This window comes from Vidua macroura, chromosome 20 (assembly GCF_024509145.1).
Source record: "Vidua macroura isolate BioBank_ID:100142 chromosome 20, ASM2450914v1, whole genome shotgun sequence".
NCBI classification, from domain to species: domain Eukaryota; kingdom Metazoa; phylum Chordata; class Aves; order Passeriformes; family Viduidae; genus Vidua; species Vidua macroura.
Window position 1 is genome coordinate 8859808 of NC_071590.1, and position 25840 is coordinate 8885647.

Below are 25840 nucleotides of genomic sequence, written 5' to 3' on the forward strand. Positions count from 1 at the left end.
TGTGGGACTTTCTTTTCCAAATAAAACTCTAGAAACTTATGATTCAAGAGAGGGTTTTTAAAAGAAGGACTCTGACTGGTTACTCTCTTTGTGTTTGATTGCATAAGAATTGTCAGCTGTTCAGGTTTTTTTGGTTTTTTTTTTTTTTTTTTAAAGAAAAAAAAAAGGCAGTTCTTGCAACACTCTGGTTTGTGCTGGCTCCCACTTCTTGCATTAGTTACTCTCCTGGATAAGGAAAACCACATCTGTTCTTTTGGGGTTTTGTTTTAGGGCTGATCTCTCTAGAGAGAGGCTAAACCAGCAGAGAGTATGGACAGTGTCAGCAAAGCTTCCATCAGAAAGCTCTTGTCCTCTGAAGAGTTTGCCTTTTGTGCTTCAGAGACATCAGGAGATGCAGCTCTGTATCTTGGTTACCACACTGAGGCTAATCTTTCAGCCAGGGAGGTTTTTGACCCCTGAAGCACCAATCTCAGGATGGAAGTGAGGTTTGTATGAAGCTCTGCTGCTCCTGGAGCCCAAACAGTGGGTTGGGTCAAGGAAGGGGTTTGTTTAATGAGCTTTTGTTCAGCTGTTAGGAGTGAGGGAGTTTTGTCATTTGAGTGAAAAATTTAGAATGATGTAGGTGGAAATGTTTTAATCTTTGTCACTGTGAGGATTGAATCACTTTCTGCTGTTTGATGGTGTAATGCAGGATGAGTGTGTGTTGGATTTGGAGAGCTGCTGGGTGTTTGTCTGCATGCTTTGACTGTGAAGTGCTCCTAACCAGAAACACACCTTGTCTTTTTGGGTTTCTTCTGCTCTCAGGTCCCCACACGTGACTGATCTATGAAATGGCAGAGAATGGCACAGACTGTGACCAGAGACGCATAAGAATGAGCAAAGAGCAGCACAATGGCAATTTCACAGGTAGGTGGGAAATCACTTTGTGTTCTCAGCTGTCCTGTGTGGGGTGTAAAACAGCACAGGACTGACAAGGAATTGATTTTGGTTGGATGGAGCCACCTGACCTAGGGAGTGGTACCTCTGCCCATGCCAGGGGATGGAATGGGATGGGCTCTAAGGCCCCTTCCAACCCAAACCATTCTGGGATTCTGTGACTTTATGCCCACATATTGCAGAGGGCCTCAATTCCTGAATCAGTCATGGAATCCTCAGTCAGCTCTAAGCCTGAAGGATTTAGGATTTCAAAGCCATGGAATAGATTCATGCTGTGTATTTCCATTCACATTTCTCTTACACTTCTTTCCCCTCCCAGAGTTCTTGGTCACATCCATTTAAGCTCCACAAAGCTGACCTGGATACCAACAGGGGCTACAACAATAAAAAAAACCTAAAAAAGTTTAACTCTGTTGGCAAATGTGTGGCTGTGGAAGTCAGGCTGTACAACCCCACCCTTTGGCACTGAAAAGTCAGTTCTGGGTAATAAAAATCTGTTTTACTCTGGGACAGATCCAGTTATTAGTCTCCCAATTTCTAGCTGTTCTGTTGAAATTCAATGTCACTGTAATTTATTGGTTTCAGTGATAAATTACCAACAAAACAATTTTAACTACTTCACCTCCTGCCTCTCCTCTGTTTTTCCTACTGGTATGTCTGAAGTAGCCTGGGGTTAATGTTTAGAACTCATGAAAAATAACCTGAAAACAGTTAATGAGGATTTTTGTGTCACTGAATTATCCGTGCTGTGTAGTAAGGCATGGAAATTATAATCATCTTTGTTTGTTTCCTGTCAGCTTTGAATGTGCCAGTTCCATATTTAATTAAGTTTTGTAATCAAGTGATTTCTCAAGTTGTGTGCAGTCTTACACCATTGTCTTTTACGACCTTTTACTAAAAACAAGGTCATAAAAACAAGGTTGAAACATTTTTATTACACATATTAAACGAAAAAGATTAACTGCATGTTTGTATGTATGGAACAAATTAAAGCCTTTTACTTAAAGTCTTAAATCATTCTGTAACTCTGAGGGAATGTGGATGTTCTTCAGTATTTGCCAGGATTTCTGTTAGCTCATCTTAAGCAACTGATTTTACAGCTAAGGAATACAAAATTAAGTGGGCTGTGTGACTAATGAGAGCTGCAATTTCTGTGTAAATATCAGCATCTGATAAGGCAAAATGTTTCAATTATGAGTAAGATTGAAATAATACATCTTGGGTTACAATATGCTGGAGATCAGATTAGATTAATATTTTAAATGCAACAGCTTCTTAAAAATCTAAAATTTATGATTATTACAATGCAAAATAGAATACATGTGTTGTGACTGTGTAGTAAGTGATATTTAAACAAGTTTGGTGTCTTGTTTGGATACAAGTGCATTTTTTCATTGTTTACTGGTATTATTTTTAAAATCTTATTCCAGAATTCCTTTTCTTTAAAAGTTTAAAAATTATTACTGCTCATTAGCTTGACAACCTTTGAACAAGCCATTCTCCTCCAAAAATCCAGCTCGGGTTTGGGGTTTTATTCATCTTATTGTGAGCACAAAATAACACCTTGATTAGAAAAGCCTTTTTGTGAGCAGGGCCTGGGCTGGGTGTGAGCTCAGTGCCAGGCAGGGCTGTGCTCCAAAAGCAGCTCCTTTGCAGAGGAGGAGTCTGGGAGAGGCTGGACAGGCTCCTGGCTGGGAGGGCAGGTGCTCCTATCCAGTTACACCGTGTAATTCCATCCTCTGGAAGTGGGAGGCTGGGAATAGCTGTGCTGGAAAAGAACCAGCTCAGAAGTTCAGGGGGAAATGTCCCCGCAGCAGGTGCTGAGCTCACATTTGACCTGGGGTGGTGGCTGCTTTCAGCTCCTCGGGCAGTGCCCTGCAGAAAGGCTGCTGGGGGTGCCAGGCCTGGGGCACTCTGGTTCCCTGAGTGCCAGGGGGGAGCAAACCACTGCATTCCCTGGATGCCACCTCATTCCTGAGGCATGGCAGCAGATGCTTTGGGATCAGGAGAAAGATGACTGAGAGCTCACATTAACTTCCTAACAAATTAAAAAAAAAACCAAATCAGTGTATTTTTGGGTGGGATAGCAGCTGACCTGCCAGACTGTGCTTTTACTTTTTTTTTTTTTTTTTTTTGCTTTTCATTTGCAGATTCCTCGATGTTGAGTGAGCGGAAGAGAAGGGAGCGAGAGGAGAGGTTGAATATTGTACTGTGGAAAAAACCGCTTGTTACCTTGCAGTATTTTTGCCTGGAAACTCTAATAAACTTGAAGGAATGGACCATAAAGTAAAAATCATTTCTTTAACTTCTACTAAGCGTTCTGGGCAAACCCATGCTCTGATTCAGTAGGTCATTCTGACATCTCACTTTCCCTGATGATTCACAACTTGAAATCTGTTTATTTCAGAGAACATGTGTATTTTTGTCCCTTCAAGGTGGCTGCTGGAACATCCCACACTTGTAGCTGTGCTCTCAGACCTTCTGCCTAAATTACATAAGTGCAGCAAGGTGCTTGGGGGAGCAAATTGCAAACTGCCTTTCTGTAGAGTTGAATATTCCAATTTGAAAGAGTGGGACAGTGCTTTGGGATCCTCATGGCAAAGGGATATTGTGCTTATGGCTGCAGTGTCAGCACTGACCTGCTAATGCAGGTGTTGGTGTCACTGAGTAATCTTCAAATAGCTCAGCCAGGGCAGAGATCAGGGTTCTGTGGAGCTTGCAGTGATGTTTATGATGCTGTAAAGAGGACTTTGCTTCTCTGTGGGCCCTTTTACAGCAGGAAATGATTTATTAAAGCACTTCCCTTGAGTGCTATTTTCACACTGGATAAAACCAGCTTTTATTCCAGTGAGAGAATTTGTGAGGAGCAGTCCTGCCATTCCCTGCTAGGGCTGAAATGCAGAGCCAGTTCTTAAGGCACAAGGCCTGGGGGTTAGGCTGCCAAAACATGAGTGTAATTTGCAATGAAAATGCCAAGAGTAGCAGCCATCCAGTGCTTGTGTTGGTAACTGGGCTCTGTTGTGCTTGGGACTGAGTTTACAAAGCCTTTCCCAGTCGGGAGACAGGATCCAGTGTCACCTTGGGTGACTCCAGCTGCTGGGCTGCTCCTCTGCAGCCTGAGCTGAGCCTGGTACTCAGGGTTCTGCTCACTCCCTCTGGGCTAGGCTGGACGTGCTGGCAGTCCATATTTGCTGACAGTTTCCATTTTCTTTTGAAATTATTTGTATGAAAAATACCAGGTTTATGTAGTGTAGCTTTAATTCCCTTTTACACCCCACACCCCCCCAAAAAATGGAACCTCCCCAAGCCTATTTATTTTATTATGTGCATTCCTTAAACTACCATTAGGAATTGTCTCTGAGAACTGAATTACGGGGTCTGACATCTGTAATTTCTGACAATCGCCAAGCATTCATTTAAACTAAGCAAAAACAACATTTGAGGATTTATTTTAAGACCTCAAATCTTATTTGGCTTCCTAGACATCCAATTTTGTAACAGATAGCACTTGCCTCCTCTGCTGAGCAGCACATTCAGTTGTCTGGCACTCCCCTGACAGAATCTTTACAGAAAATAACCCTGACTATTACAAGCTATTAAGTTGAGACCTCAGATTGACTCTTAATGATCTCTTGTGTTCCATTGCATAAATTGTGTTTTGAATGACAATCATTTGAGAATTCAATTGTCATACTAATGTAAGCAGGATTAACTTTAATTTTAAAATGTTTTGAGTGCTCTTTTCAGTTTGCTTAATATGAAATATTTGTGATTGTTTTCCTGTATTATGCCTCACATTTCTATCTTTCTGTCTAAATAGAAAAGTTATGTTTATAGTTTGCTATTATAGGCTGGGAATTTTAAGTGATGCTAGCACTTGCTTTTTTTATATATCATTAAGTGACAATATAGTAGTGTTTTCTGGAAAATAATAAATGTATTTGCTAATCTACTCTGTGTGGCCACATACACATCAAGCAGGAAAAAAAAGAGTAAAACCAAAAATGCTCAGAAATTATTTGGTAGCAAATTACTTTGGAAAACACTTTTCTCCATTTACTCACCTAATGTTTCAGAGTTACCTAAAACATATTTATTAAATTAGAAGATAATAATTTTTAATAGATAAGGGAAAACAAAATAATGTAATCCTCTGACTGTCACTGTGGTTCTGCCCAGCAGCACAGTTGGAAATCAGCTCTTCTGAATTCCACCCAGCTTGTCCTTGCCCAGGGCCAGTGCAGGGCCTGTTTTGCTCTGTGCTTGGCCACAGCTGCTGCTCAGAGCCTGGGTCTGACTCTTGGCTCCAGAAGCTGAATTGTTTTCAGCTTGTGTTTATTTTCAGACAGTTACTTTGTTTTTCTTCATTAAAAAAAAAAAAAAAGTAAAATATGAGTGGCTGAACTTTGATCTCGCTTGACAGTGATGCAGAGATTTTTCCCTAAAGAGTAAAGATATTTTCTTGGGAGGTTTACATTGTCCCTGCTGAGCACATCCAGGCAGCCCCAGTCCCCAGAGGTAACTTTGAAATGCATGTTTAAGGATGAAAACCCCTAATTTGCCATTTGTCTTTGAGGTTGTGGCGGCGGCGAGGGGTCCTGGTGTGCGCGTTGCTGGCACTGGCAGTGCTCACAGCCCTGTACTACATCGAGGGAGCACATCAACAGGTACCACCTCTGCTTCCCTGACTCCCACTCCTTCCCTGTGCTGGGAATTGAATGAATTGTGCTGGCATCTCCATGAATTTATAATGTATCTTCTGAGCTGCTCGCCAAGGTTTTGTTTCTCAAGTCGTGACTGCTCTGTTGGTGTGCATGAGTTGTGTTTCAGAGGTGGGGAGGGATGAGCTGTGTCATTTGATCTGTTCTGGGGGATCTGGGGGTGTCTCATCATGTTCCTGAGTGAAGCACACCTTGGGTGCTGCAGCACTCCTTCACAGCTGCTGTCAGCAAGATTTTAATGGTGGTGGGAGCTCCTGAGGGGAAGTGGTGTGACCCTGAGTCGTGGCACAGCTTCGTGATTCCCAGGAAGTGATTCTTGTGTTGCTGTGGAAGGTCTCCTGCCCAGCTAGGACAGGCACATGTAGAGATGTAAAATGGTTTCATGGTTCAAATCTGTTCCTGTGATGTGAACACAAAGCCTGGTGCTTTTGCAGCACTGAAAGTATAAGACAGGGCTTAAGCTTAGTGATGGTGCTGTCTGCACCCTCCCCTTCCCCATTTCTCTTGGAGTTTCAGATTTTTCCTGGAGGACCCAGAGCCCTTTTAAAAACCAATTCCAACTGCTGTCACAGCTCTGAAATGAGCAGGTTCCCAGCTGCAGAGAACTTGCTTCCATCCCTCCTGCTGTGGTGTGGCACTGCCTGCCTGAGGGATCTGCACTTCTGGACCCGAGTCCTGACTGCCCAGGCTTCCTTGAGCCTGCTGGGAAGAAACCTGATCCTCTGGGACTGCTGAGGGCAGTGTCACCCTCAGGTGACAGCCAGTGCAGGAGCTCCCTGTTGAGGAGGTGTCAGCCACGTGCACTTGGCATTTTCAAGATGTTTTTGTGCCCTGCAGGTTGGAGCCTGGATAAGAATGGTGTAAACTTCACCTGGGTGCTGTTGGTCCATGGATGGTGTGAAATAGTGGCCAGAACTTGCCGTGGCTTTCCCATATCCCCTCATTTCTGGGTGCAGCACACAAACCAGCATTTTAATGTTTTCTTAAAAGTAACAAACCTGCTACTCACTGCTCCAAGACACAACATCCAGCAGGCTCACTGGGAGTGCAGCTGACTTTATTCCTTTATTTAAACTGTTCAGGCATTTCCCTGAGCTGCCTGGGCTCTACTTGACACTGTCTGGGGCTTGCTCCTCCTGGGCCTGTTATGGATTTCAACCTCCTACTATTGAACCTGAATTTCCATCTATCTCCTTGGAAATTTGCTGATTCCAAAATGTGGGTTTTTTATTTTTCTTTTAAAAGTGCACTGTTTCCTCTATGTGTCTGTGCTGTTACTGTAATAAATTGAAAATAGAAGTATTTAGGAGTCTATTTCAGTCTGTGTTAGCTTGTAGCTTTATTTTCTCCCTTGGAGATTCCATAATTTATTTTTTTTTCTTTTTTTTTGTGACTTTCCTTGCTCAGTATGTGCGGTACATGGAGAAGAAGTTCTTCTGGTGTGCCTACTGGGTAGGATTGGGCATTCTGTCCTCTGTTGGGCTTGGAACAGGTCTCCACACCTTTCTGCTCTATTTGGTAAGGATATTTCCAGCCATGTCCTTTTTGAATTGAGTACTTTAATTGTTGCATATTTTAAAATCGGAAAACAAATAATTTCCTTCAATTTCTAAACATTAAATACATCTAAAGTTGGTGCTCTGGAGAATGCTGTTCATGTTCTACACTGCATCACCTTGCTCTGTAGTTTGTAAGCTCTGTGTTTGTTGAACTGTGGATATTGGCCTGCTGTTGGTTAATCCTCACTTTGAAACAACAAGCCAAATCTGCAAGCTCTATGCTCTAATCTACTCATTTAAATGAAGCCTGTCCTACTGTGTACAGCTCAAGTGTTTCCATTTAAAAATTTTCAGAGTATTTTTTTAGTAGCTTAAAATCACATTTTTTCTAACTGAAGCCACCAAAACAGGCAGCTGGTTTAAAGTTCAGTCTGTATTAGTTTTGCTTTGAAAATAATAGCAAGAACAATGTTTTTCTATAAAGATAAAATATTAAAATTTGCATGATGTTGTTTATCTCAATGTAGCTATGAAAGTCAGGGAAATGTTTGGGTGTGTTTTGCTTTTGGCCATTGGATTAGTTCCTGGGTTATGAAACCACTGTCCTGGATTCAAGAAAAGGATTCATGGCCACAAAATAATTAAAACCAGTTCATGCAACAAATGTCGTCTTGTATTTGGAACCATTACAGATGTTTACTTTCAGAGCTGCTTTAATCATTAACAATAACACAGAGAACACTACAGGAGACTCCTGCCTCTCCCCCCCAGCAGGGCAATGCCTGGGAGATGGAATGGCATGGGATGAGCAGCCTCAGATTTGCTCTGAGTGTAGCTTCTCTCCTAAAGGTTGTGGAAGGAATTCCTGCTAAACAAAACCAAGTTTGTGCACTGAGCACTGTCAGACCCCAGGCCACTCAAAAATTATTTTGGCACATGAAATCTTCCTAAGACAGCACCGCTTCTTTTCTTAAAGGAGATGGAACCTTTCTTTTAGTCTGTATTTAAAAATCAAAGTTCTAAATTACTTCAGTGTAGAAAAATTAAATTCCATAATACATCACTTTGATCATCCTGTGGGATAAGTGAACCTCATGGAAGTACTTAGGCCATGACTTGAGCTGACACTGAAATAATTTATAGGAAAGACAACTTTTCAGCTGGTTTATCAGTATAATTTATGGTGGCTGTTTGGGTGGTTAACAGCCTTCCAAAGATTACAGGGATGTGTCACCCAGGAAAAGAAATTTAGTTTAATATTGTTAGAGAAGGTATTTATTTGGAACATAAAAGGGAAGGCTTCACATAACTTTGTTAGGAGGGGGAAACAGACTGAATCGATTACACTGAGTAATTAGAAGGTGGTTATGGAGTAAAGTGTAATAAAAATGTACCATCAACATCTAAAGTGTAAACACTACAGGAGAAATACTGGTTTGCTTTAAATATATAAGGCAGATAAGCATGTTCCTGTTTCATTGAGGGAATTCCGTGAAGGCAGTGAATGCCGGAACAAGGAGAAGCTAGGATTTGTTTCCCTTTTTTTTTTTCTCCTGAGCAAGATTCAGTGATTAGCGTGGTCAATTAACACCTTCTGGGCACTGCCTGAGCACCTCATGGTTTACACCTCGGTGGAAACCACGCGGTTGTTGCCACTAGGTGGCAGAGGGAGTGTAAAAACAGCAGCTCCTGACCCTAACAAACCGTGTTTGAACTGTTAATATTCTTATCACTGCAGCTGTACCAGCAAGGTGTACATGGAATATGTTATCACTGTAGTAAAACAGTGCTTGATATCTGCTCAGTGTGAGAGGGAACAAGCAGTACTAACCTGAGGCTGCTGCTGCAGCTTTTAGGGGTGAACTCTTTCAGAGTGGTGTTCTGGATTTAACCCATCTGGAAACAATGCAATTAGAAGCTCCAGCTCTCAAAGGGAGGAGCTGTAACTATTTTGCTTTGTTAATTGTACAGCAGTTTTCTGTAAAAGTAGAAATATGACACATTAAGTGGGGCTCTCAATATTAACTTCTGCATTGCCACTGATCTGCTTTCCATGTTCCATATACTTGAATTATATTTCTTCATAATGGTAAAACTTATTCTTCTGTTGACTCAAAGAAACGAAAAGTTACAAAACAAATCCTCCCCTGCTTTAGTGCCTGGATTTGCTGGCAATAGAGAATAGACCCAGTAAGTGCTTTCAAATTGCTTTTAATTAATTGCTCATTTTAAAGCTGTATGTACAGGGAGATTGTTGGGAATGCAATTACATGCTGGGAGAACAATGCCCTTGGGCCCACCCATGTGGTGCTGAGCTCTGCTGGGACTTGCAGCACTGTCTGTGCCACTGAGGGCACGTGGAGGAATTGATGGCATGTAGGCACCTGCTCAGGCTCCTTCAGCTGTCACACAGGTGCATCTGAATGAAATACACTGGATTAGCCATTTACTGCATATGGCCATTCCCAAGCACTGGGCAGGCCGTGGAAGTGGTTATGCAATGGCTGCAGGATATGAATGACTCTGATGTTTGCTTTCCCTGGCCTGCTTAGCTGTTTTTGCAGTGTTGAAAACTGTCAGTTGTCTGCAACCTTCAGAGCATCTCTCACCAGCTGCTTTTTGGAGCTGCTTTCCGGTGCCAGGAGAGATCCCGGGGTTAGCTGAGAAGAGAGTACTTGGAAATTGCTAAAAGTAGAATTTAAGGCAGCCTCAGTGTGGGAGGCTGCTGCTGCCTCAGGATCATTTCAGTTCACATCCGATTTGGGATGTTTTTGGTCACCAATCCTTGGTGCAAGAGGGACAGGTCGAGTGTGTCAGTTTTGATACCAGGCTTTTAATTGCTGTTCCTGTGATTGGAGAGCTTTCTATATGTTAGAAAGGGCCTTGATGTGTCAATTCCTCGTTTAATGCTGCTTCCTTAGTTGTTGCCAGCACTGGATGTAAAATCTGACATGGCTTTTTGGGAAACAATTCTCGTGCTGCACTTGGCACTGAGCTAAGGGCTGGCACAGAGCAGATCTTCAACGCAGGAGCAGGGAAGCAGGCCACTCTTCCAAGAATCCTTTCCATTCTGACACTTTCAAAACAAGCCTGCTGGCTTATTTTCCTGAAGCCCATTAAAGGTTTTTCACAATTCTTTAAAAACAACCCTTAAAAATAGGAATCATGATGTGGTTCTGTAGGAAATAAAACTATTTTGATTAATGACTCCAAATACTGGTTTTAGCAGTACATGGCTTTTTCCTCGGTCCTGAGATGTTTTCTGTTGGTGGTAGATTAAAATACGAGCAGCATGAATCACCTCATTACCAGCAGAGGATGGCTGAGGGTAACTCATGAGGAATTTTTGGTGTTTGTACATCTCTGAGAGATCTTTGCTGCTGAAAATGAATGAATTGAGGTGGCGGTGCCGGAGGGGACAGGAGGTGCAGTGCTGGGTTGGGATCATGGGCTGAGGCCATCCCCACCCAAAGCTTCTGCCTCGTGCTTTGGTTTCACTTCAGCTCTGAAAAACGGATTTTTGTCAAAGATGTGGCCAAAAAAAACGTGCTTAAAACAAGTGGTTGAGGGCGCGGTAACGCCGCCTCTCCCTGGGGAAGTGAAATCCCTGAGGGGATGAATGGCACCGAATTCCTCACCCCTCAAAAGCTCAGGGCGAGCTCTGGCTGTGTTTGCATTGTTGGTGTTTTTGGTGCTTAAATGTGGACTTTGTTTGCTCAGGGGGGCTCGGCTGAGGGGGTACATTTTTATTTAACTGCTGAGGGGGTACATTTTTATTTAACTGCTGAGGGGGTTTGTGCTGGTGGCCGGGCCCTGGGTGAGCACAAACAGGAAATGTGAGGTACAATAGCAATGGTTGTGCTGAGGTCCAGCCCGGATATTTCGGCACTGGAATATGTGGGTTTGTCAGGAATTCTTACAGTGCTGCTCGGCAGCAGAGTGGAAGAGGGCACAGCAAAAAAATAAAGAGCAGAAATACAGAAAAAAAAAAAATAAAGAGCAGAAATGTGCCTTTAAAGAGAAAAATGAGTCAGAAAGGCAGTGCCCTTATTGCCTGTGCTGCCCTGAGAGAGCAAGGCTGGGTTTGTCTGTTCTGAGAGCTCAGCATCTCACTTTCATTCTGAATTGGTTCCCCGCACCAGGGGTCACATTCTGGCCTCCCCAAACAGTCAGAGTTTGCAGCTGAAATGAGCTGTGTTGGCCCTACCCAAACTGGTTTAGGTTAGAATTTGAAGATTTAAAAGCCAGACACTTGTGCAATAATGAGTCCATTATCTTGGAAAAAAAATATGTTGGTGGTGTAAATAATTTTTAAAAAACCAAACCCACACAAATAAATGGTTTCCTGTCAGGACTACTAAAAGCTTTTTAAAGTCATACCTAATTCCTTTTAGTTCTGTTGTTCCAGGAGCTGAGCTTTTAAGAGGACTCATGATAAAAATTACTTAAGTCCCTCTTAAAAGAGAAGCTCACAGAACAGGACTTACTCCTCTTTTACAGAGTAGACAGAATAATTTAGAAACCCACACAACTTATTCTCATTTTCTTTTCTCAGTTTACTTCCTCGTGACTAACACAGGAGTATTTTCATAGTAATTATCAGCTTCAGGAGAGGTTTTGCTCTTTCCATGCAGATCATTCAAAACTATTGTGAGTAACCCAGAAAATGATGGTTCTGTGTGCAAAGGAAAAAGTGAGAAACAAAGGCTGAGCTGCCTCAGCCAGGTGGGAGGTGCAGCAGTGCTCCCCTTCCCAGTGCTGAATTCTTCTTGTGAAGTGAGGTGTTCATTTCCAGCCCTCACTGTTCTCCAATTCTCACATCAGCTTGCAAGCCTAAAACAAAGGAAATAAAAAAGGGTTCTATCTAATACATGTGCTCACGTTATTGCTATTGCATTGCCAAGGTGCTTGAAAGAAGAATATGTGGAGGGTGCAGAAGGCAGAAATTAATTCTAAAATAAGTTGAAATGGAGCCTGTTGGTGTGAGGGTCGTTTTTGTCTCTTACTCTGTCATTTGTTTCTTTCTTGCCTTTAAACTACTTCCTCCAGCTGTCCTAAGCTTTCTACAATGAACTGAAATATCCTGGAATACGTGAATCAACATAAAACTTTTTTTTTAAATCACTTTTGCAATTATCTCCCCAGAAATTCCTGCTTCCAGCACACGTGGGCTCTGTTCTGCTTGAAACGGCAGCATTGACATTAATAACGCACTGCTGAACTGGGAGGCTGTGCGGAATTAACTGGACGCTGCTGCTAAATCAGTTGTGCAGTCTGGCTGTTCCTTAAATCTTCTGGTGGCTCGCTTGCATTTTAAAAATCTGAGGTGAAAAGTGGTGTTTTCAAGGAGAAGAAGGTTCATTTGAAGTCTTGGTCCCCCTGAGTGCTCCTGTTGTTGTGTAGGGTGGCCTTAGATATCTGCAGAGAGTAAACCCAACACTGCTGGCTTAGGTCAGGCTGTGCAAGAGCAGTCCCGGGGTGGTGGAGGAGTTAATGGGGTGATGGAGGAGTTAATGGGACGGTGGCTGCGCCCTTTTCTTCCTCCTGAAGGTTGATGGACTTTACCTTTTAGAAGCTGACGCCCTGTTTTCATTATCTGCTCTCCACTTCCTCAACGTTTGTTCTGTCAGATCTCTGCCGGGAGGGCACGTTGTGTTTTTTCCACATCTGCTCCCTTAGAGTTTCTGTGTTTTTTGTTTTGGTTTTTTTTTTTTTTTAATGCACAGCCTGAACTTTATACCTTTCATGTCCTGCTTCCTGGAGCAGGTTGAAAATACCAATAATTATGCAGAACGGTCTCTAATTGGAGATTCTAAAGCAAATCACCACTGCTGGTGGCAATTTGAATAAATGCTGAGGTTTACTTTTCAGATATGAGGGGGTGGCTAGGGAAGGGCAAGGAGAGAACACTGACAGAGTATTTTATGATTTTATTAATGCTTTTCTATCAGCAGCAGAAGATAAATTTGAATTCTTGCAATTGTGCCTTCCCCTGACATGAGTCTATCTGTTCCTACAGAAAGTAATGTAGGCACAGCCTTAAAAAAAAATTGCTTTTCATGTTACTCCTTAGAGCAGCACCGTGGCCCTTTACACAGACAGTGGTGCCATGTGCTGCTCCCTCAGTGGCTCTTGTTTAGTCAAATTCAGAGGTTATGGCTGATCATTTGATCATTTGGAATTTCCATCAGCTCTGCACTGTGGGGCAAGGCTTGGCTGAAGCGGGAATAGAAACTTAACCACAGCCACATGAGTGTAAAATTAATACACAGCTTGAAATGCTGTGGAGGTCTTCTAAACCCAGCCCTGACCACTTGATGGATGTTGATGTCACTTGAGGATGCTCTAGGTACAGGATCCTCTGTCCCCAGCCCTGATTTCCAGCCAGCACCACATACCAGACGTTATAAAATCATGAGACATTTTAATCTCATAGCACAGACAGACAGACAAACTGCACATATTTACCACCACCTCCAGACCAAGCTTCTCCCTCTTAATCACAGAGCAGTTCTCTCTGTGGGTAGTTGTCCACTGCTCTCAGAGATAAAATGATGCTGTAACTGTGGTGTGACTTTCTGGAGAGGTGTAATGACTTCATGGATAAGTATGGGATGAGTCGTGGCCTGGGGCACCACTCAGAGGATGTTTCCCATGAGAAGCAAGCTTTTATTTTTCTAATTTATCTCCATCAACTGCATCATGACATGTTCCCCCCCTGTGCAAAGGCTGAGTCTTGAACCCAGTGTGAAGAGCAGGGTATCCATGGAGGAAAGCAGATTTTTATTGCATTAAGTTCAGCAAGGAGTTCAGGGTAATATTTTTCTTGCTGGCAGACATATCACTTTTCTTTGAGAAATGTTTCTAAATTAAAGCCAGTCTAAAATTATATCTTCCCCAAAAATAAAAGGTTAAAATTAGATGTGGTTGTTCTTGTATCACTTGAGCAGCCTGGCTGTTCTGTGAAGGGGCATGTGAGAAACCAACACTTGATACAGGATTTGTTTGGAGCTTTAATTGACTTCCCAGTCCAGGTGCTCAGAATGATTAATAATGTGAAAACAGGATTCATTTTTAATTGGATATTCAGTCACTTTTCCTTATGGTAAAGACTTTCTGCTGTAAGAATTATACAGATCAGCATGTTTTTAAGGATTTTAACTCGTGATTTTTTTTACATGTGGCTGCTGTCCTCTTTCTACTTCCACAGATGAATTTCCAAGCATAATTTACAGATAAAAAGATTTTTACTTTCCAGAAATTTCATAATACATCACTCTAAGTTACTTCTTTGCCATTCCAACTTGGGTGCCTTCAACCACTGGAATAAGACTCCTTTGAAGGCCTGTGAGTTCAAGAGTTCGAAGTTACCTTCTCTGAGACATTGGGGTTGTGCAGACAGGGATTTCCGAACTCCCCTGAACTGCTGTTGCTAAGAAATAGATTTATGTTGAGTTCATCTCGATGAGCAAATCCTGTCTTGTTTGATTTGCAAATTGTACAGATATTTCTAACACATCACATTCCGGCCTGACCACAGGCTCCTTCTGGTCGTCAGCAGTGGCAAGCGAATGTTTCTCACCCGAGTCAGCAGAATGCTTCTCAATTTCTCCTCTGCTATCCTTTTTTAGTGCCTCCTGCAGCTTAAAAGAAAAAAAAAAAATCATTGGAAGAGGGTGAGGGAAAGACAGTTGGTGTTCAGGATCTTACATGCCTTGAGTTTTCCTGGTTTGGCCAGGAGCACATCTGAATTGCCTGGGATTTAGTGTTGGGTGTGATGGGGTTTGGAGCACTTTTGTCCTTTTCAAAGGTAGAGCTGCAGTTGCAGTCCCAAGGGGGACATCTGAGGGGACTTCCCCAAGTGTTGAAACAAACTGAGCTATTGCAGGGAGGCAAAACACTCAGCATTTCCTGCGGCCCCACGCAGAGGAGGAGGAGAGGGCGGGGAAGGTGTTATTTGTGAAGAGGATTAAAAAACTGGATGAGAATGAATCCTCCTGGCTGTAGAGTCAGGGGTTTTCCAAAGCTGGCACCTCGAGCCTGTTTGAAGCTGGTTCCCTGCTCCATTCAGAGTTAAGCCATCACTAAACAGAAATGAACCCCCTCAATCCTCCTGCTCTCCTCCCAGCCCTGGGCCTCTTCAGCCAAGCATTGTTTGGAGGTACCCAGGGCTCTGGGGAAGCTCCAAAAGCAGATGCTGGGGGTGCTGCTCTGAGCCTGGCCTGGGACAGAGTCCCTGTGACCCACAGGACACCCAGACACGGGAGGAGGACACGGGGTTGCTCTGCCTCCCGTCGCCTCGCTCCGGTTCCGCGCCACACTTCATCACTCCGAACAAACCATTTGCACTTTATTCCTCATTCCAGCTCAAATGTGGCTTCTGTGGCTTCCACCACTCCAACTTTTTTTCCATTATAGAATTGTTTACATTGCTCTGGGAGAGTTCTGTTCCCTTGGCCTGGCCTTCAGGTGGCTGTTCGCAGCTGTTTGGTGAAATGCCTTTTTTTTTTCTTTTTCCATTGGCTACTCCCTGTGAAATTTTTCCTTTTGCAGACATTTGTTGAGACTGGGAGGGCTCTCAACAGGAGGTTTTGGAGGTTGTTCAGCCACTTGCAGGGTGGCAGCTCTGCTGGGAGAGGCTCTTGCAGCATCTCCACTTGGGCATTTTGTCCTTGTGTGCTCCCCTGGGATTTTAAGACTTGCTTTATCCACTTTGGGAAGAAATTTGGGTGATGCCTTGCTAGGGCTGGGGGCTGCTTGTCACTACTGATAGTAGAGATTCAATTTGTCTCTTGCTATTCTAAATGAGCTGGCTGTAGTTCCTCTGTGCTGTGGTGTGTATTCCAAATTTTGTGGAAGTGAAAGCCCCACCTCTGGATTCAGTATCTCACTGCTTTGGCCATGGCCTCGAGGGAATGAGGGAATGGTCATTTACAACTCAAACACGGGGGAATTTCCTCCATGCAAATCTGCCTTTCAGGAGAGTTTCGCTGCAAATTTCTGCAGGTGAAAACCATTAATTTTAGGATGAAGGCTTGAGACCTATTTTTTTTTTTTTTTTGGTCCCAAGGTAGCTGTCAGATCTAGGGAGGGGCAAGCAGGGGATGGGATTAAATTCCCCAAATTTCAGAGTGGAGAAAGGGTTCCCAGGTTCGCCATAAATGTACTTTACAATTTTAGGGAGGTTTCAGATCTCTTTGCATCTGCCCTTGATGAGTGGAATAGAGATGTTATTTATTTAGCTCTGAAGCTGCTGTGGAGATGATCTTGCTAAAGGTACCAAGAAGTTTATTGCCATTAGGGCCTATAGAAATATTAATAATATAAATTATTACTCCTTGGTTCATTCTTCCACTCTTTGTTCTCCCTTCCATATCAAAATCTCTCTTGTGTATCAATTTCTGGATCCCCTCTTTTTCAGTTTTATTTCACTGAACCTTTTTCTTCTCCTCAAGAGAGACTGTGCCTCATTTATCATCTCACAGGTTTTGTATTTCTGCAATCCACAGCACTTGGAATGAGTCTCCTGTAAAGCAACAATGAATAAATAAAAGCATTTTCTTGCTCTCAGAGCAGCTTGTCCTCTACCAGTTGCATGCCAGAAGAATAGGTTTCTTTGGAATTGTTTGCATATGACAACAGTAGTTGCAGCTGCCATACAGAAAATATAACTGAGATTTCATTTCAACATTCTTAATTCACTGCCACTGAAAAATTACAGTGTGGATGTCGTTGCTGTGAAATGTTGGTGGCTGAACCTCATCTCCCAGCAAATCCAGGAGCGCTGGAGCTTCCCCTTTTGTGTGGGACCTGCGCTGGAATTTCACCCTTTAATGTGCAAATGAAGCTTTTGGGGCTGGATGTGTCCCTGGCTCCTGCATTTCAAAGGGAGCTCTGGGAGCCCTGAGCAGGGCTCAGCTCTGTCACACTTTCCCTCTGCTCTGTAATAAATTCAGCTTTGATTTTTTTTTTTTTGGGGGGGGGGGGGGTAAATCAAACTCTCCTTATTGCTCTAATAAAATGAAAATAAATTAAGATCGCAGATAAAAACGTAGATTAAAATTGCTGGCAATATTTCCCAGCACGATGTCAAAACCTATCAAATAATGAAGAGCAGAAGTTAAGTTTGTGTAATTTGTTCTGCACTTAATGAAACTTTCAGATTTATTTAAATGTGTGGGTTTACATAAAGATCTCACTTTAATGCAGTAATTTTATTTTTTTTTCCCCCTCCCTCTTCCCTGGACGGTGTTTCCATGACCTCTGTTAAGTGATTGTTTTTTAGCTACAATGTCTGGTGTTCAGATTGTTTGAATTGCTTCTCAATTCTTTTGTATTAAAAATAATGGCAATTCTTTCAGGTTTTTAAACTATGTAGCAGTTCATTTCTTGAATAGATTTTTATGCTCCTTTTATTTGGAGGTCTGTCCAAAAAAATCTTCAGTGTAAGATGGAGACTAAAATTAATTCAGTTAAAAGGTATTTAAATAACGTTTAAGTTTTGAATTACATTTCAAACCATTCTGTAGGAAAAAGCACTGAGGTCACTTTCTTGTTTACTCAGAAAAAACAGACACAAATTAAATAACTGGTTGTTGGAGAAAAATACAGAAGTTAAGGAAGTCTGCTGCAAGATGTCATTAAACCCAGTCATTAAAAAAATCAATATATAATTTAAATGCCTAATCCTCTAAAAGCAGCAGTAGGGAAAACACCTCCTCTAATAAAGCTGTAGGTCATAAATACTTGAAGGAGAACATTGTAAAATATTTGAAAATTCCTGGTTTTTATTTCTCTTTGGCAACCTTCTAAGTGGCAGGGCAAAAGCTGAAAGGCTCCCTAACATTTCAGTGGATCAAAAGAAATATTTAATTTTTTTTAAAGTACATTAGTAGCTCGACATTGTGATTCAGATGGTCTTAAAAGAAACTCCAACAAACAAGAATTTTACATAAATAACATTATTTAAAGAGAGAAGCACTAAGTTTTAGCCTAGGGACAAATGTGGAGGGGGGTGGAGGGGGCTAATTTTAATTTTTATTCTAACTCACATAAAATACAAATGAAATTTCTTTGGTTTTTTTTTTTTTATTTTCAGGGTCCACACATAGCCTCAGTCACTCTTGCTGCCTATGAATGTAACTCTGTGAATTTCCCTGAGCCTCCTTACCCAGATCAAATTATCTGCCCTGATGAGGAGACAACTGAAGGCTCCATCTCCTTGTGGGCAATCATCTCAAAAGTCAGGCTGGAGGCCTGCATGTGGGTAAGGCTTGTTTAAAAACCTGCAAATTCCATTTGTGTGTTTAATTTCTGTGGCCAGCAATAGACAAAAAATCCTCAGTTAGCAGAATAACGATGCCCAAGGTAATGTGAGATGTGAACCTTTTAGCCCTGATCATTTTAATGCTTTTTAATAGGATATTCCTGGGATATTTTTATTAGCTGCTGTGCTGTTTGCTAAATACCAGCAGAGAACTTGAAGGCTGTTGATGTAAAAAGTAAATTTTAGGAAGGGTGTCTGCACCCCAGATGATCTGGCTGCTCTCAGGTCTAAACAAGAAATAATTCCAATAATTTTGGGGCTGTAACAAGAGTGAAGCTGCAGTTCCTCATCTGCAGGACTCAGGACCTCGTCTCACAGCTTGTTCTGGGCTGCAGCAGTAAAGTGCAGTTAATTAAAAAGTGTTCTTTTCCACATTTTGACATATTTTATTTCTGTTTCTCTGCCTGTTTCCACTTTTCACTTAAAAGCTGACCTGCTTTTCCTGTTTTAAGTGAATCAGGGTCTTAGGAAACGCTGTCATTGGAACTTCCTTTCTGTTTTCCTCCTTTTTTTTCTCTGCAGCTTCTCGTAGAAGTTTAATTTTTGGAGGATTTTGGTTAGCCATGCTGTTTCTTTCATTACATGTTGATCATTTCAAATTGCAGTTTACACAGATGCATCTGCTGTGAACTACATGCCAAATTAACTTTATTTTGCTGCTGACTTCCTGTCCTAGCTGCTGATTTAATTACTAAATTCTTGGTTGTCCAACTCAAATGCAGAGAAAAGAAATTCTAAAAACAGTATCTGATGCCTGTCCTGGTATTTTTTAATATATAAGGCAACTGGTCACTACAATTTTTTAAATAGCAGCAGTTGTGTTATTTGCAAAAATTCCAGTCAGGTTGTGTGAGTTTAGAGACTAAAATCAAAATAGTAACGGAGAAAGTGGACTCACAGCCCTGTCAAAAAGCAAAATACAGCTTAAATTTCACTCTTAATGAAAGGCCAGAATTGCCTGAAAGCTCAGTAAGTAGCTAATCATACAAATACTTACAAGACTATAAATATATCTAAGATTTCTTTGTATTTTCTTCCTCATCCCCCTCTGCTGAAGTCTGTTTAATAGAGACAAGCAATAAAAATGGCATTTACAGCTACGTTTCTAAGGTTGCAAAATAAAAATGCAGCTGAGGGTAAACATCTCTTGCTTCATCTGCAGCATGTAAAAAGTGAGCTATGAGGAGAATTAAGTTCAGAAATGAGTGAGCAGAGTTGCAGCCTCTGGAATCTCGTGTCCTCCAGAGCAGCCATGAGGGAGAACAAGCAGTGCCTTCGTGGCCTGAGCTCCTTGGATTAGATTAGGGAAAGGACAAGGGAATAGGAACATTTGTATCCCACTTTTTCACCCTTTCCCCCCCTTCTTCAAATTCCCTGTCAGCTACCTTTGCTCTGAACTCTGTCTCCTCTGGGTTTTCCCTGGGGAGCATCCTCTGTCCTCCAGTGGTGTCTCTGTAATGTTATGCTTTCTTGGAATGTTTCGTGAGTACATAAACATTGCTTGCTAATTTCCTGTAAGCCAAATCAAGTTGGCAATTGCTGCTGCTCTGCTTCCAGAGTGTTTCTTTTGTCCTAATTCCAGCTCACTTCTTATGGAAGCTGTGGAAGAGAGTTATTTTGGATTCTGTCACTCTTAAGCTAAATGTCCACTTAGCAAAGATAATGGTGACTTCCAGAAAGTGAAAAGGCTGATTTTTGCAGATCACCCCAGGATGACTTTGCAGAGCTGTGGCTGTGAAGCTGCCCAGGCTGAGTGTCCTGTGAGCTGAAATGTGAGGATTTATCTGCACAAGGGTCACCAAACCATCAGCAGCCAACTTCAACTAGAGATTCGAATCATTCCTAGTCCCCAGCGTGTCAGTGATGGCCATTCCTGCTGATAATGAGTGTTACAAGGATTAAATATCCCTGTGCCCAAGGAATTATTAGGTGGGATGAAAATGATGCTTTTTTCAATCCCTGTAAAAGCTGGCTCCAGCAGCCCTGGCCTGCAGAAGGACTCAGAAACAATCTCTTAGGTGAATGCCAGTTTTCACAGCCTCCCATCCCACAGGGACAAGGAATTCAATAGTGCCCTATATTTTTAATGTGTTGCAGCCTTTTTGGTTTTTTACAAGAAATAAGAGGAAAGAATAAAAATGTTTAATTGCTCGGGATTAGCAGAACAGGCTGCCTGTGTCCTGAGCAGGATCAAATCTGTTTAAAGGACTCTTTCTAGTGGAGTCATTTCCCAGTTTCCTTTTCTGAATGTAAAAGAATTTTGATTAGCATTTGCCTTTCCAATTTGTTGTGAGTCCAAGGAATCTCCATGTAAAACTGGCATTCAGAGTTAAACGGTGAAAAATATCTAAATGTTACAAAAAGCAGTTAAATAGTTACTGGTTTGGAACCCTTAATTGCTTCTTTTTTCTTTTTTTCTTTTTTTTTTTTTTTTTGCTTTTATGCACTTAAGGAACCTATCTCCTGCAGACATGAAATCATATGATTTTTGTTGCACTTCTGAAATGTTTTGTAATAATGAGCATGTGACTTATCCAATTTAAAGAAAGTTCATGTCCAGTACACACATGCAAACCTCTTCCTCAGTTCACAGAACGAAGCCAAGGCAAATTGGCAGAGCCTGGAGGAGCAATGTGACTTTTTCTTCTTGCATCACCCTGAGAACATAACCTCAAGTTAATTTTTCTGAAGTGTTCTTGCTACTGTTTTCAGGCTTATCTTCCCCTTGTGCCAGAAATATGCAGATTAATGAAGTTCAGCTTGCTGCCGTAATTTAATTTTTTTTTTCTGTGGAAAACAAGGGCATAAACATTTGAGGCCTTGTGCACTTTGGGTGCTTAAACTGAGAATTTAACAGCTTGGGTAACTGCGGTGGTATTTAAAACCACAACCTGTTGATTTGGAATAGCCACAGCAGCTGGAATTCTTGCTTGCAGCTGTGTCTAGAGCAGGAACAAAGGAAATTGAAAAGCTTTCACGTTGCTTCAAAGGAGGAGAAAAGCATTTGTTACTCACTGCTGACCCTGGGAGAGAAAAGCCATCTGCAGGGAGCACATTCCCGTGCAGTGCCCAGCTATTGTCTCTTACCTGCCCTAAATTTAAACCATCCTGAGTTAATTCCAAGTTCCTGTTCCATTAGCCTCTGTTTATCCATATGTTCAATCTTAGCTTGCCTCTCTTTTTTCCCTTGGTTAAGCTAAAGCTGCCTTTACCCACAAGACTGAAATGAGTCATTTGATGTCCTGAGAAAACAAATACAATTTTCCTGCGGTGAGAAAGCAGCCGTCCTTTCATCTGGGGTTGGCTCCAGCTATCCCAGCTGAAGGAGAGGGAAGACTCAAGCTCAGGCTTTGCTTAACCTTTTTTTCCCTTGCTGTAGTAAAACCTGAGTCTGTTTTCTAACAAACACTTGCCCAGAGTCTCATGACTGAACAAGCAAACTCCGGGACAGCACCGGGGAGGAGCTCCTGGATTATTCTGGAGGCCCCTGGGGATCAAGGGTTGTCACATGCTGGGGAATGTGTCTGGCATCATGTGGTGGGGTGAGACACAGCAGTGCTGACTCAGGATGTGGGGGACAGCAGGGATGGGATGTGGGGGACAGCAGGGCCACCAGCTCCAGCCTCCCACGGCTCCGGCCACGCGCCGCTCCACGGGGCCCCAGGGATGCACAGGTCGTGTCTCCTTGACCCTGCAACCCCCAGGCTTTCCCCTGCACAGGGAAAAGAAAGGGAAACAGGGATTCAAAGGGAACAGCATTCTGTTGGAAATGATGGGAATTCTGAGCTGGTGGATGAAAGCAAACTGCTCCAAACAGCTGGTCTTGTCGGCTCGGAGAATGGCCACAGGATCACGTGTTTTGTGTTTGGGAATAAACAGGAAAATAAATCAGGGTTGTTCTCTTCCCAGGGTGCTGGCACAGCCATTGGAGAGCTGCCCCCCTATTTTATGGCGAGGGCAGCGCGGCTGTCGGGTGCTGAACCTGATGATGAGGAGTACCAGGAATTCGAGGAGATGCTGGAACACGCAGAGACTGCACAAGTAAGGACAGCGTGTGAAACAACAGAGTTAATAAAGCACAGAGCAACTCCGAGGGAGTAAATAACCATTCCAATTAAACCAGAAGGGGCCAAAGAATCAGTTGGTGTGAGTTCACAATAGACTTCCCAGGGATGGAAAAAGGTCCTGCACTGGGTGATACCTGTGGTGATGGGAGGACAAGAGTGCAGCTTGTTGAAGCAGATAAAATAGTGCAGCCAAGTATTTGCTACAATACTGCAATTATTTATTATTATTATTATTATCCAAGAACAGCACAATAAAGGTAGGGAGACACTGGGCTGGGAAAACAGGGGTAGAGGTGCTGCTGCTCCATAATCCTGGTTGTTCTGGCTGCATTTAAAGCCTCCCTGGGCCAGAGATGATTTTCAGCCTCAGTTCATCCCTTTCAGATGACATTTGCCTGCCTTCCCACTGGCACCCTCAGGGACCAGTGTGTGACCCATTCACCAGCCTGAGGAAACATTTTTCCTGATGTGGAAATGCAGCAAAACTGCTCCAAGTCCCTTTTTGTTGCTCTTGTCATTTATTTTCTCCAGGGCTTGACCAGTGCACAGTGTGCAATTGATGCTGCACATCAGTCAGGTACTGCTGTGGATAATTTTTCCTTCAGGTCAGGAGTTTGCATCCTGGTCACGAGTTCCTGATAGTGTTTTAGGCAAAATTAAACATTTTTTCCTCATGCTGCTTGCCACCGAATTTTTCCCTCTGTATTTTTCCTTCTTATCCTGTTTTGTCTACCACTAAGTTGAAATGGGTCATGAGACTGCTGTTAAAAACCAGCAGATGCTATTTACCATGAACTGATGTCTTTAAACTCCTCTGCCAGGATATTTTATGGAGATAAATATACACTTTTCCCTCCTTCAAAAAAATGGATGAAGCTTTTCCATGAAAGTGGTTTGTCTGGAAATACTGAGTGCAATCTAGTAATTCTAACAGTAAACCCTGTGTTTTCCAAAAGCCTCCCCCTACTAGAAGGTTCTAAAGGGTTTTTCTGCTATTATAAATAGTAAAGTCTTCTATTTTTTTAAAGATGCAGCAGGGGGAAAAAAAGAATCTGCTTTGTTCTTTACTCTCCCATCAATCTTTGCTTTGCAAAGTAATCCCTTAACTGTACAAAAATCAAGTTGTGGTAAAAAAAAAAAAAAAAACAACGAAACCAGTTCAATACATGACTTCAGTATCTGTGTTTACTGAAACTCTCCCAGCAAATTATATGTGTGTACAGTTGTGGGAGCAGCCAGAGCTGGTTTCCAGAACACAGAATGAGATTCTTGGGAAGAAAATTTTTGCTAGAGAGCATTTTGTCAGGCCAGGCCAAACTATAGCTGTATTGACTGCCTGGAGTAAACAAATGGCCTTGTGGAATTAATGAAGGAAAATGATGCTGTTATTTACCAGTACTTTTGATTTTATTTTCTTGGCAATTGAGTTTGGATTGAAGCGTGTTGCTTTGTGGATGGATGGCCAGGAAAAAAAAAAAAATCCTTCAAACTCCACTTGTGGTTTGGTTTCTATAAACTCTTTTAACATGAGGCTTTGACAATCCGATTAAATTGTATTGTGCCCATAAAACTGACAGTTCAGTTTTTTCCATTTGCTAATGTGACTTCCTTTTTGCTTTTGGCTTCAATCATGTTTTCTCTGGATGTCTGTGGGAGACAGGCCTGCCTTTCCTATGACCTCTCTAAATCCCAATCTCCAGCATAGCTTATCACTCTTTGCCCTGTAATTTGTATTCATGAGCAGTGGTGATGTCTATTTTTAAATTGCTCATTAACAATTGTTATTACCTCCATCAGCTTTCTCCCATTCTGCCTGAGTTTGAAGCCTCACACGGGGGCTGTGACAAGTGTCCTGTGCCTTGGGGATGCTGCAAATGCTTGATGTCAAGTGACAGGAGCATTTTTTCAGTATAAAGGTCTCCTTGCATCCAGCTCTTTTGGAAGGTTTGGGGATGGGTGTTGGATTTTGAAGAATAGCTGGGCTGCTCTTTGCCTACAAGGCAGAGCCAGCTGCTTTGACGTTTTTGCTCCGTGTGAGTTGTTCAGAGAGCTCATTGCTGCTGTTTCTCAAAAACAATGGTAATTTGGAGAAACAGATGAGCATCTTCTCTGGTGAGAATAGATCGTGGCTACAGCATCCAGCCTGAAGGATTTGGGAGGGGGAATATGCTCCTGGCTGGGCCACAAAAAAAACCAGCCAAAAACGGGACCTAAGAGGATTAAACAGCGTAAAGGTTTAGTGCTCCATTCAGAGTTACACAGAGTAAAATGCCATTTACTTTAAAGAGTCTGTTGATGGATTTTCTGTCCTGAGTGTCAGATCTGAGTGACCTGTCTCCTTGTGCTGGCTTTTGAGAGAGCTCATTAACCTGCAGCCCATGTGTCTGTCCTGTACTTTCCATTAGCACACTTGAGAAAAAGCCCCTTATTTTAAAGGAACACTCACTTCTGCTTCCTCGGTGTCCCTTTGTGTGCTCACCAGTGAGTCCCAGTTCCGTGCAGGGAGTGTCACAGCTGCCTCGTGGCCGTGCCCTGCAGAAGGGGGTGGCTTTCCTTTGTCCCCAGAGCTGCCACAAGGCAGAGCCCAGCACGCCCCAGCCCGAGCAGCTCGCTGGGATTTGTTCATACTTAAGGCAGCGTTTAAAACCCACCAGCTTTTCCAACAGCATCTCAGCTGCTGTTGACTCCCTCCCAGTCGGATTGCAGAGTGAAGGAGGGTTTTATCAGAGCTCCCTTTTAGCCACAGGGAGTTTCTCCAGTGCAGCCCTTCAAAGCAGCCTGGGTCAGGGGAAGCGAGTGCACTGCTCAGGGCTGGGGCAGCACTTTGGTAATGACACAGTCCCAGACACTCGGTGCAGTTTTGTGTCCCCACACACATCAGCAGGGACTCTCTTTTGCCAGTTTTATAGCTGCTGGCTGGTAATTTTTCTCGGTTCTCTATCGTGCTGAAACACTTCAAGCTGAGGAGTGAAAAAGCAGCTTTTGGTGCCAGCTTCCCTCAGGGTACTCGGTGACAGTGCGTGGGCCTTGCTGTATCCCGGTGCTCCTTGCTAGGAAGGGAAAGTACTGATATCTTTGCATATCTAATCCTTAATTGCCGTGAGTGTTTGGCTTCATTAAGTGGCATTTCTTTAAGGACTAATGATTTACACATCGGGGGTTTGCTTCTGTGCAGCGTCGCCCGCAGCCAAAATTTCCATGTAAAAATATTTTCTAGTTGCCTATGTTACTATCAGCCACCGCTGTTTGTTTACTCTCCAAGCTGTGTCCTGCCTCGGGAAGAATACAGGC

General features: G+C 42.7%; 1 protein-coding gene across 3 annotated transcripts in view; it reads left to right on the forward strand.

The window, feature by feature from the left end:
- Nucleotides 1-25840, forward strand: part of VMP1 (vacuole membrane protein 1) — a 59949-nt gene that overhangs the window by 6197 nt on the left and 27912 nt on the right. For 2 of the 3 annotated variants that reach the window (XM_053995826.1, XM_053995827.1), the window contains 6 exons: nt 805-906; nt 3087-3222; nt 5513-5603; nt 7065-7175; nt 18255-18422; nt 22392-22523. In XM_053995826.1, coding sequence (XP_053851801.1) covers nt 831-906; nt 3087-3222; nt 5513-5603; nt 7065-7175; nt 18255-18422; nt 22392-22523 — 714 coding nt within the window. In that variant the 5' untranslated portion in view covers nt 805-830. Of the gene's footprint in view, nt 1-389; nt 486-804; nt 907-3086; nt 3223-5512; nt 5604-7064; nt 7176-18254; nt 18423-22391; nt 22524-25840 lie in introns of those variants that run through there. The other variant, XM_053995828.1, reaches the window with a different exon arrangement.